Genomic DNA, 12,380 nt, shown 5'->3' with positions numbered 1-12,380 from the left:
CAGTTATATCTCACCCTTTTGTGTCTGTCTTTGATGTCTGCAGTTGACGAGTTTACAGTTTAAATTGTAGAAGAAGAAGAGCATAAGACACGGAAAGCGTTAGACGAGGATAAAGGGAGGAGAGGCAGGGATGTGTTTGTTTCACTTGTGAGGAACCTGTGGCTTTATAACAGGCATTCTGCACACATATAGAAAAATGCTTGCATGGAGAGACATATAAGACGCACACTCTCAGACATAAACACACTAACACTTATTGAGATAAAGCTCTGCTATAATCTTAGTGATGAACACTGGGAGGTCTCTTCAGAGACATTTTCACAAAGAAAAGCATGAGAGCTTTGAATATGTCTTAAAAAATACAGAACAAAACTTAAGGTGTTTGTGCACCTCCAAAGATCATGAACCAGATCCCGGAGTAATAAGTTTAAGGCCCTGAAAATCTGCTAATGATCAAACAGTGTTTTCTTTCCCTCTCTTCTATTTGTTTCTTTCCATTTCTATTTTTCTTCTTGACATGCTCCCAGTCTGGCAGAGGACAAAAAATGCCAGTGTGATGATAAAAGACATGCCAGACCCTCGAACACGAGAGATTCATCCCAAAGGCGACGGAGAAATTTCATAAAGTGCTGCTGCAACAGGGACAGTGTGTGTCAACTTTGTGTGAGTCAGTGTACATGTCCGCACTGTCTTTCAGCCTGCTTTCTTTGCAAAGTTGTTTGTGCTTACCATTGTGCAGTCTGTTGACAGCAGGGATGGAAAAATATGTAAAAATTGGCGTGGGAGAGGAAAACACAAAATGGACATTCTGTGGTGATCTAAAAATATTTTCTTTGGCTGGGAATGCGCAAAGTGGAAGGAAGCATGTAATGTAATTTCCCCTCCCTGCTCGGTGCAATCAGCCAGCCTACAACGACGTCGGTGTCCTGGAACAAAATGTTTAGATTTAAGGCTTAAAACGGGTGAGTTGTCAACACCTTTCCCTTTTTTTTTTTCCCCTGAAGCTGACCTCGAGCGAATACACACTGACGCCTACACACACACTTGCAATCGTGCAATTAGCGACATCCCTGTGGCGCACTACATTGGTTTCCACAGTAACACTCCCCAGCACTGATGTCATCAACGCGAGACACAAAGAGCAGGAGACTGCGATAGAGGGAAGGTGAGGCGTTATGAGCTCATGTCTGAAACTACACTGAGAGAAGACGAGGGAGGAGGAGGAGAAGGTGTGGGAGTGGGATAAATGAACGAGAGGCGAAAAGTGGAGAAGAAGAGAGGGAAAGGAAAAGTGTGAGATGGAGAAAAGGGCGTGTAATATTCATATTAAGTGGGAGGAAAGGCTTAAGCCATCAAGACGTGTGGTTAGAGAAGAGAGGACTAAGAAACAGGAAGAGAAGTGGAGGAAGTAGACTGTTACTCCACTTTTACAATTTCCATCCAGTGTTATCTTTTATGATGGCAAGCTGCTCTCATTTTTATTATAAATTAACAGTGCTGATTTTATTACTGTAATCAGAGTAAAGTACAATTTGTCTTCTGTGAACAGTAAGAAGTCAGAAAGATGATCGCTTTATCTCTATTCTGAGGGTGTTTTTATTTGACGTGATTCCAGACATGCTCTCTTTACATTCAGCCACGAGGAATATCAGTGCGAAACTGGCCTGTGTCTGCATAATGTTACCACTGCATCAGGCTGATTACAGCCAGGGTGTTGGAAAAGGGTTAAACAAGACAACAAGAGAACATCCTGATAAGCTGAGGTGTGCACCACAACAAGCACCTGCTGATTCATGTGAGAGAGGCGCTTTGGTGCCACTTTCAAGTGGAGAGCTTAGTTTGATGTTACTCTATTACTCAATTACTCTAGACCAGATGCAGAAAGGAAGCCAACAAATCTGGTATTCACACGCTGACTGGATAGATTTTCATGCCTTTTTGTACTCTCTGCTTGGAGCGAGTTTTTTGTGCCGTATGTGCACATCATGTCCATCACTATTAGAGGTGGGAATCACCATATATCCCACGATACGATATTATCACAATACTTAACACACGATACGATATTATTGCGATTTTTAAAATATTTTGCGATATTCAGATTCTGTACATAAAGGTAAACTTGATCAATATTCATTTTATCTAATATCAAAGTCTCACACTCAGTCTTTGTCTCATTTCAGTTTTATTGTTGACAAACTGAACGGTTTGTATTACAGTCTAGTCCAACTTAACTGAACGCAACCATCTGGTACAATTATAGCTATTCTGAACTATGCAATTTATGAAAACTATGCAGCCCCTTCAGCAACTGAAGAATTTGAAAGTAAATTAAAACAAAATATAATTTTACATTAAATAAAAAAGTTTTAAACTTAATTAAAATAAAACATGTCTTAAATTAAAATAAGTAAACTGTCACATTTGGACAGTGAGGGAAAGTCAGGATTCTTGCTCAGAAAAAGGATCAACATGAAGTCACAGCACAAAAACCTTTTTGTAACAAAATATCGATTTCTGCTGTCCCTGTATCGATACATTATTAGCAAACAAAATATCACGATACTACACAGTATCGATTTTTTCCCCCACCCCTAATCACTATAAAGAATTCTTAAAAGTCTCAATGCTTTCACGAAAAACTAAGACAATAATTTGTTTAACAAGTAAAACAGTTTCACAGAAGTCCCATATTTTTTAAAAATCTCACACTGCAGATGGGATTTGTGTTTGGAATCAAATTGAATTGAAACCCTCACGCCGAAACTTGATTACAGGTTGCAGTTGAGGCCGCTCACTTTGTGCAGCGGCATTCATTTATAAAATTTCTTAAACACATGTTTGCATTCATTGCATTTACATGAAATGCTAACCTCTGAATGTGGTTACAAGCATTGCCTGTGTGTTTAAATGGTTGGTGTATTTGGAGAAAATACAGTGTCTTTTTGGCATTCAAGAGCTGTTTCCAATTCATGTGTGTCAAATTACCATCTGTAAGTAAATGGGGAGGAATTGCACTGACAGACAGTGTAGCAGTGAATGGGCCTCATTTATTGCTACACAGGCGTACAGTACATTATGCAAATCAAAAACTATGAAGGAGGTGAAATCAGGAGAGAGACAAAAACGTTGACATATGAGAAGAATGATTCTCTGCGACATCAATATGCTACTAAATCACATTATAGGGGGATTGGAATATAAGCATACATATGCAGCTAGGTCTTAGCTATCACTGCTCTCTATTTTTTTCCCTTTTGTTTCATTTTCCACCGCTCTCTGCTCGGTCTCTTTAGCCTGACTTGGCCCCTCTTTGCGTTTTTCTTCAAACCTTCTTGATTCTTGCTCCTTCCCTCTCGCTTGTCTTGCTCTTATCCAATCACAGAGCTTTCCAGAGGACTTGACACTGAGGTTATTGTATGCGAAAGATGATTCTCTCTCCGCTGGCACTGCTGAGCTCTCACGCAAACTACCACTCTCCCATGGCGATGCTGCCAAACTTACCGGCACTAACAGGCTATGACACACGAGTTCTATAAGCCGAAGATTTGGCTTTTGCTTTTAGAAAGAGGTGATTTTCTCTAGATTAGCCATGCAAAATGATATTATAATTGGCTGGAACTTTGATCTTACAAAGACAGAACAAACTGCGCTGTGAAATCACTTTGTCGCTTCAGGTTAAACTGTTGTTTTACTGAAGTATGCGGTGTAAAGTAGAAAAGGTGTCTGAATCAGAGGTTAGAGTCACTGTAGTGAATAAAGTTTTTGAACACTGGCCAAATGGGGCTTGTCTCAGGAGTGCCTGGCCTCTGCCTCTTCTCTGTCAACATGTATCAACTTACACCTTGCCAAGAGCAAAGGCTCAACCCTCACTATTCCCTCTCCTGTTTCACTTGCTCGCTTTCAATCTTCTCTGCTTTTAGGAAACTTTTTTGTCAGTGGGTGCTACTGACACTGACTATCTTTATACTTTACTTGTTAAGAATAAGACATTCATCTTTTAACGGCTAACGATTATGAAATGACTTCTGTGATTTAAGATAGCTGACCTGAGTCAGCATACCATCACTCTAAATGTAATAAATGTAGCAATTAATTAAAAAAATCCCTGAGAAGGTGTCTGCTGTGTCTGACAGTCCCACTGAGAATCAGCATCCCTCCCTGCAGCTTAATGTAGTTTGTGGCACAATATTTCCCGTATTTCAAATATTTTCAGTCTATAAACTGCAGCAGCGTCTTCTTAAGTCCTCTTTTTTGACTTTATTTTGTATTTTTTTTGTTCTCATGCATCTGTCAGATGCATAAAATTTCTATTGTCATGATCGTGGTCTCTGATCCAGAGTGTGTTTGGACTCTAAATTCTGGCTTATCATTATTCTCTGTTTTGGTTGTAATCTGAGTTTTGATGTTTTGAGTCTTTGATTTAGAGCCTCTGGGTCTCTTCTTTTCTTAATATGCCTTCGAGTTTAGTTTTGTATCTTTGTATTCTGGGTTATGTGGCGATGGTTTATTTTGATTCCTGGAGTTTTGGTTTGGGCAGCACTGTTATCACTGTTCCCTCATAGCAAGGAGGTCCTGGGTTTGAATTCATCAGCCACTCAGGACCTTTCTGTGTGTAATTTTGCATCCGTGTCTGTGTGGGTTCTCTCCGGATACTCTGGCTTCCACAGTCCAAAGACATGCAGTTAGGGGTGGTAGGTCAATTGGTGATTTTAAATTGCCAATGACAGGCTGGCGACTGGTCCAGGGTGTGTACTCCAGCATGCTTGATGCTTAGACCTGCCACTCATTAAAAACATTCTGTTAAAGTATTTAACAAAAAATTAAGGTTTAATTTATTTGCACTCTATTTTATACTTTGTATTTTTAATTGGGTTACAGTGGTGAACTGTTGTCTGAGAGCAAGTGGGTCCTGGATTCAAATTCACTGGCTGGATGTGGCCTTTCTGTTTGTATGTTCTCCCTGCCTGTAGTGGTACCACAGCCTCTTCACACAGTCCAAAACATGCGTGTTAGGGTAACTGTTGATCCTAAATTGGAGTGAAGGTGTGAATGTGAGCGTCAGAGGTTGTCCATCCCTCTCTGTTAGCCCTGCAATAAATAGACTGATGACTTGTCCCGGGTGTAACCTGCCTCTTGCCCTATGACAGCTGGGGCAGGCTGCATCCCCCAGCGACGCTGGATAAGCCGATGGAAATGGATAGTTAGTGTCTGGAATTACTGCTATAGTTGGAGAGCAACAAAAAAGGCTGAAAAAAGAGCGGCATGCAAAGGCCTTGGATTGTTTTTCACAGGGATACATATTAATGTAGCTGTAAGGTCACTGCTATCCAATTCCCTAATGATACATTTGTAGGTGTATTGAATAAACAACAGCAACAAAATAAAACAAAAATCATTCAAATCCATTCAGATGTCTCTATGCTAAGGCTTCAATTATCGGTAATCCCCCGTTGTGTGCCAGCCAGACCGTCACAGTAGGGGGCGTATTGAGCTTTGCCGGTGGCATTCCCCATTGTTCTAACAACACTCTGCAAAACCACAGAGGCACCAGAGACCCCTCATCTAAAACTGAGGGTAGCGGGGTTGCTATAGGAACCACCGAGCCCATTAGGAAGCTAAGATTACCCAAGATAGTAGAGGAGGAGAAGTGATATCAAACAAATGCATTTATATGCTTTTATGTTCACGTGTGGTGTTTGTTTAGGCACACACACACACACACACACACACACACACACACACACACACACACACACACACACACACACACACACACACACACACACACACACACACACACTAGTGTCTTAATGCCTCAGGTTAAGAAGTGATCTCTACTACCTAGATGTGTTGATGCTACCAGATTGACTGAGGCTCACTCATTACCACTGTGTACTTTTCAAAGCCAAAAGCAAGCCTTTGATCTGCTTGTCTCTTCTGCTCTCTCCGTCTCTTCTGCTTTGTTCAGCCCATCTCTTTCAAATACATATCAACTACCCCTTTATTTTACTGCACTTTATTTCTTAGTCTAATTTTCTCACGCCAATAAACACACCTTCGCTTCAGTTAAATAACTATTTTAATCATTTAGAAAAAAACTGCAATTTTGCTCTCCGACTTACATAGCAGAACAAGCCAACCTCTTATATGTTTTATATGATCTCCATAGGCAGGACACTTCCAAACATGATGCGCTTATTAAGCGACAGTTGAAAAGTTCAAATTTTAGCTCATCATACACACTTAATTGCAAATTTAATTTTCATCATTAACTACCATTTAATTGGTCAAAATTACACAGCTCACCGACATTCTCCACTTGGCTCGCATGACTCATAGCAGGTGAGCCAGAACAGACCAGAATATCATTTGAGATTAAATTAATGACATGCATCCAACGTTTGTAAGCCAGTGACAAATTCACGGGTGCCTCACCCCACCCCTTGGATAAGTTTTTTATCAGTACTCACCAATGAGCTCCTTGTTCCTGATGTCCAAAGCCATATTTCTGAGAGCAGTGGCGACAGCGCACACGACTTTGTCATTGTCTATCCTCAATAATTCCACTAGGATGGGAAGGCCTTTCTCCTTACGGACAGCAGCACGGATGTACACTGACCACTGACAAGAAAACACAAGTGGAAAGAGTTAGTGTTCACAGTGTTAACGTCCAACGACCATAAAGAAGGAGTATATTTACACTTAATCTTGCACAAGAGGATTTTAAATAAAAGTTAAATAGAAGAACACCAGCAAAATAACAATTAATTAGTACCATGTAAAAAAAACAACAAAAAAGAGACTGCAATGTGAAATTAGGATAACAGTGTTTTGCTTAATAAAATTGTCATGGGTGCTTTATATGAAATTGTTTACACCCCATAGATTTCCTTTGAGTAAAGTGGTTAGTGTAGGAAAGAAAGGAAAGAGGCAGAAAGAGCTCAGTGGTCAAATGGGAGATGTTATATTCAGCAACTGACGCATTACGCTGTGTCACAAGTAATATACTGTGAGAGGGAGAATTATATGAACCAACCAGAGGAGTTTTAAGCCTGGAGACCTCTCTATCTTCCCTCAACAACTATCAAGGTACCCTCAAATGGGCCACTCAACCCTGAACAGCTCAAATGCATCTGCCTTATGGGTCAATTGCAGACAATTGGGGAGGTACTGAAACGCCCAAGAATCGGTAGAAGTGGTTGAAGTGTGAGGCTGAAAGTTTCTGTCACTTTTATAATTGATCTTTCCACAACATGTAAAAGTTAAAACACAGTTCTGTTTACAAACTAAATAATATATAAGGAAATATTTTACCTATGGATTGAAATGATCTTTGGTAAGACTTACGTGGGCAGAGTTTAGTGTGCCAACACTAATTCTTCACAAACTGATAGCAGCTCTAATTTAATTATAAGAATACTGACAATGAAGTTAAAAACACAACAGGAGAAAACAGAACAATACATGCATGTAAACACAAACACACACACGTTCATACAGTTAGGCTCTTGTAAAATAAACGCAACACAAAAAGTAATGAAAATTTGTGTTTGGTTGAATATTTCTTTGTTCTAAGAGTGCTTCTTGGCAATAAGTCTTACACTGTTGGAAAGCTTGTTTATTCTCCCTTAAATAGTGCCACATTTGTAAGGAAAATGCATTTGAGCAGTAGAGTTGAGCGTGTGGGTTGCACCCATGAAAAATTTGCAGTCTTTTCTGCTTAAAACATTTTACTCTGCTATTGACACTTGTTTGGTTTCATTTTCTGGATTGAATGATTAAAGGATGAATAAACACGACACATTGGAAATTTAATAATTTATTCACTTAACAACAGACGAGCATGTGGAAGAACCACACAGAGCCATAACAGCCTTGCACCTCAAACTCACGCTGGTCACCAGTTTGGTTACACACTACTGTGGGATGGCCTCCCATTCTTCAAACAGCATTTGTTGCAAGTCATCCAGCGTGGTTGTGTTGGTCACTCTGGCATGAACGGTGAGCAAAAGCTGATCACATGAGTATTCAGTGGGGTTGAGGTCAGGACTGGAGGCAGGCCATTCCTTTATCTCCACTCCCAAATTCTGGAGGTAGTCTCTTATAAACCACGCTCTGTGGGGGCGATCTTTGAGGGTATTCTTGGAAGACTTCAGTCCCAGACTGCAGCAATATCTTCTCTACACTTTGACCCTACAATCCAACTGGTGTAGGAAGAATCCTGACTGATCACTGAACATAAAATTCACCCACATGTTCAGGTGTTAGCAACATGCACTGATGTCAGCACATGTTCCCTACACCAGTGCAATGAAGGGCAGTCATTGCAGGCCTTCTGGCAGCCCTATGAGACCAGAGATTGGCAGTGTGCAGTCTGTTCCAGATAGTCTGGGTAGAGAGCCGTCAACCAAATGGTCCTGAGAGACAAGACTACAAATCTGTAGAAGACTGCTTATGTGCTGAGGGGGTGAGGAAACGGTCTTCTTGTGGTGTTCTTTTCTTGAGACACCAACTTCACGGCCTGTCTCCAAAATTCCCTGTTATATGGAACTTGGCCTTTAACTTGGAGATGGCGCTAGGCCTCACTTGAAGCTGCCCTATGGCACAGGTCCCATCCAGATCAGTCAAATGTGGAGTGTTTAGAGCAGACACCAACTGACCGCTGTAGCAGTGTCCTTGTTCACAGGTGCTGACAATCAGGCACCTGTTTGTCAGCACCTGGGGTACCACAAGCTCAAAACAAAGAGTCAATAACATCAACTCACAACCGGATTTTCCTTACAAAGGTGGCACAATTTAAGGGGAAATACACTGGCTTTCCAATAGTATAAGATTTATTACCAAGAAGCATTTTTACAACAAAGAAAAATCTACCAAATTCAAGTTTCCTTACTTTTTGTGCTGAGTTTCAAACGTGTGATTCCCTTAAGACAACCCACCCCCATCATTTCCTTCTCCTCCTCCACCTTTGATTATTCTAGAGACCCCCTCTTCTATACCTGTCATGCTCCGACTGACTGTCTACTCTACTGTCGATGGAAATACCAATTCAAAATGAGTTACAAACACATCCCATACACATCTACAGGTCCACTGAAGCATACTCTCACAGTGTCTCCCCTGTCTGTCACTCCCCTTTGAGTTCATATTTTCATAAACTGCATTTTTTGGATCAAATAAATACTTCCATTAAGTTTCTCACATAGTCTATTTATGACCAACAATGTCTGGCGCAGTTTTTATTTTTATTTTTATTTTATTTTATTAAGGTCAAGCTAAGATTATACCCACACACTTTCTGCCTTTTACCCTTATATAAACCTCCCTCAAGGCTACAGCTGCCCCCACCAGTGCTCTCCAATATGACATGACTCATACATTATTACCATCTAGCTGCCTCCGTCGGTTGCCTGTTGTTGAACCCTGGCTCTACTCCCTGTGTGTACAGGTTTGGAGCATTTACATTATTACAGTAATTACATTCCTACTGAGCAACGTGCAACACTGCATTACATAGAAGACATAAAAACACGAGACCGAACTCAAAATATTAAATAAAATATTTTATTATTATATAAAATAATAAGTCAGCAGGATGCTGCAGTGAGCAAAAAGATTATTAATTCAAAAGAAAATTACCTTTTTTTTAACCTATGTGGTTATGGAGGCAGAAGACTTTTCATAGGTTTTGCTGCGTTTGACTGTATACAATGAAGCTCTTAGCACCAGGCATGCATATTCACACAGTTTACTTGCACACATTCAGCTTATACATGCATACTTAAGTATTTTGTCCAACATATAATGTGAATATGCACGTTTATCTATGTTTTTTCAGAGCACAAGCCCTGTGTGCAATTAGTAAAGTGTGTCTCTGCATTCACTGCACAGCCACTGTGTGTTAGGACAAGCTAAACACATCTGCACTTGCAGTTGTATACTCATCTGTGGTTGTATAATTCGACAATTTATATTTGACAATATAATATAACAAGGCAAACAATTTTGAAAAGCATCTCAAATCTAGCATTACCTTCCAGCTGCCTGCAGCCAGGTTCTGCAGAGCCCCAGCTGCACCCTCTAGAGTGTCAGGATTGGAGCATTCCGACAGCAGGGTGAGGTAGGGCTTGACGATGGTGGGGTGCCACAGCATCTGAACTCCTTTGGGGGGCTCTGCCGTGTCGGGAAAGGGGCCCACGCCATCCCACTGTGAGAGATGAGACAGAGTAAAATAGCTTTTTTTAATGTTAATTTATATTCATGAAGAAATACTTTAAGGAAACCGTTAACTCCATTCTCACAATCACATTTTGTTTTACCCTTTAGGAAACTGTTTACTTTGTTTAAAACCAAAAAACAGCACCTCTTCAGTGTGGTTGAACAGTTTAATGACATTTTTCACCAATTCTAGGAGAAATAAGTGACTGTGAAATCGTAGGATGTTCCTTTTTCTGTTCTTCCATGCAAAGCTTACAGTGATTCTATAAAAACCTGCATAAGAAATCTGAATGAACTTGCTTTTGGATCTAAACACATTTTTTATGTCAGAGTGACTGAATTCACATGAGAATAGCGAAATGCACTGCCCCTGGTACACCCTGACCTATTAGAAAAGTTACCGAGACACTGAGTAAATCACTCCTTGTCAGCTTAAGAATAGTGATGGATGGATGAATAGCGATAAAGGTGTTGAAGGGCTTAGATAGAAGGGAGATGTATGATCTGAAACGACAGTGAGAGCTGCAGAAGGAGAAGACACTATGAGAGAATGTTTCACTGCTACATTTGCTTTGAGCAATAAACATAAAGCTTTACAGCTATTTCTCACTTCATCTTTGTCTTTTTTCATTACAGAGGAGCCTTTCTTGATGTCTGAACTTCTTTGTTGGCTGACATACCCACACCTTTTTCATGTAGGCATACACCAGCTCTCTTCCTCTTAATTCTCTCTTGCATGTCATTTATATCTTTCCCCGATTTTTCCTCCTTTTAATTCTTCTCTCTCTCTCTCTGCCTCTCTCTCCTGATTTCTCTGTCTCTTTCTTGCATGCTTGACCCTTTTTCCTAATTTCTTATTCTGTTTCCGTCCCGCTCTTTCCAGTTCTCAGTTTTTCCTCTCCCTATCGACCTTCTCGGTTTCGCTCTACTGCATCCTCTCCTCTTCTTGTCTCAAGGTAAACCAAGCTAGTGTATATCTTGAAAGAAGCACTGTGGCATGTGTGTGTTTGTGTGCAACTGAGTGCCACTATCTGTTTTTATCTATGTACAGATTCGATAAGAAATCATAAAACTCAAAGCATAGATTAAAGCACTACACAAAGGAGCATCAGATGATTCACAATAGCCATTCTACATATTTAACACACAGATATATGTTGCTAAATGCCCTAAAATAGCATTTTAAAATACATTTACTTCAGTATGGTGTTATTAACCTTTTCATCTTGGACTTCCTGTTTTGAGTATTTGCTTATTTGCATCTCTGATGCAAGCCGGATCTCCTCCACTGTGTCAAAATGTTTTATCTTCAACTTAAGTTTTACTTTGGAGAAGAGGAGTGATTTGTGGGGGAATAGAGGGTTCGGTGAATAAGATGAATGAAGAAAAAAGAATGTGTTAGTGCGTCCAAAAACATCTGTGCCAACTTTTCTCCCTGAAATGCGTTTGGATGTTGAAGAAAAACTCCTCGATCACAGCCTTCCCCCTGGGGGAAAAATCCACAGTGCAAAAACCCTGTGAACATCAAGGAATAACAAGCATGCTGGCCCGCTGCCTTGTCTACAGGCTTGAACACATTTGCTTTTTTGAGAAAGTTTGAGGTCCGTGCTAATCCTGCAGTACAAGTGGTCAGACCTGCACCACTACAATGTCAATTCAAATACACCAGAAACCCTGAAAGCAGAGCAGCAATACAATAGGAGAAAACCTTCAAAAGAGATTAGCACAATTAAATCAGGCGTGCCTTTTATATATCAGTTATTTAAAATACTTTAAAAATGAAGTCATATAGTCAGACTGCTAAATACCTAAAAAAATGCAGATTACACAAAATATCAACAATTCCAGGAAAACATTTTTCAGTAGTTCATTAGGATTGTTTTGGTCAAGTTCAGGCTCCCTGATCTTCCGATCTTAACTTGTTTTCTCTATCTCTCTCTCTTGGCTTCAACTCTAGACTTTCTCAGTCTGTCAGCCTCCCACTAACTACTATCCCTGCTTCATTTTCATAGGGTTTTATAGTGTATACCTCTGGGGTTTGACCTTTTGCTACTTCCCATTATGTATCCCTCTATTCATCAGTGTGTATTCCCTCCTGGCAGTACTGACTGCTTTGCTTTGATGGTTGAAATTTGGCCTCAAATTCTTTTCAAATTTAG

General features: G+C 40.2%; 1 protein-coding gene across 4 annotated transcripts in view; it reads right to left on the bottom strand.

The window, feature by feature from the left end:
• The window catches only part of ctnnd2a (catenin (cadherin-associated protein), delta 2a), a 253,658-nt gene that overhangs the window by 33,533 nt on the left and 207,745 nt on the right, over nt 1-12,380 (bottom strand). For all 4 annotated transcript variants that reach the window (XM_087846074.1, XM_087846077.1, XM_087846075.1 and 1 more), the window contains 2 exons: nt 10,037-10,210; nt 6,474-6,624 (listed from right to left, as the gene is read on the bottom strand). In XM_087846074.1, coding sequence (XP_087702200.1) covers nt 6,474-6,624; nt 10,037-10,210 — 325 coding nt within the window. The remainder of the gene's footprint in view (nt 1-6,473; nt 6,625-10,036; nt 10,211-12,380) is intronic.

The sequence above is a fragment of the Neolamprologus brichardi genome, chromosome 9 (assembly GCF_056152115.1).
Source record: "Neolamprologus brichardi isolate AB-2024 chromosome 9, ASM5615211v1, whole genome shotgun sequence".
Classification (NCBI taxonomy): Eukaryota; Metazoa; Chordata; class Actinopteri; order Cichliformes; family Cichlidae; genus Neolamprologus; species Neolamprologus brichardi.
This window is presented reverse-complemented; position numbering and strand designations above follow the sequence as displayed.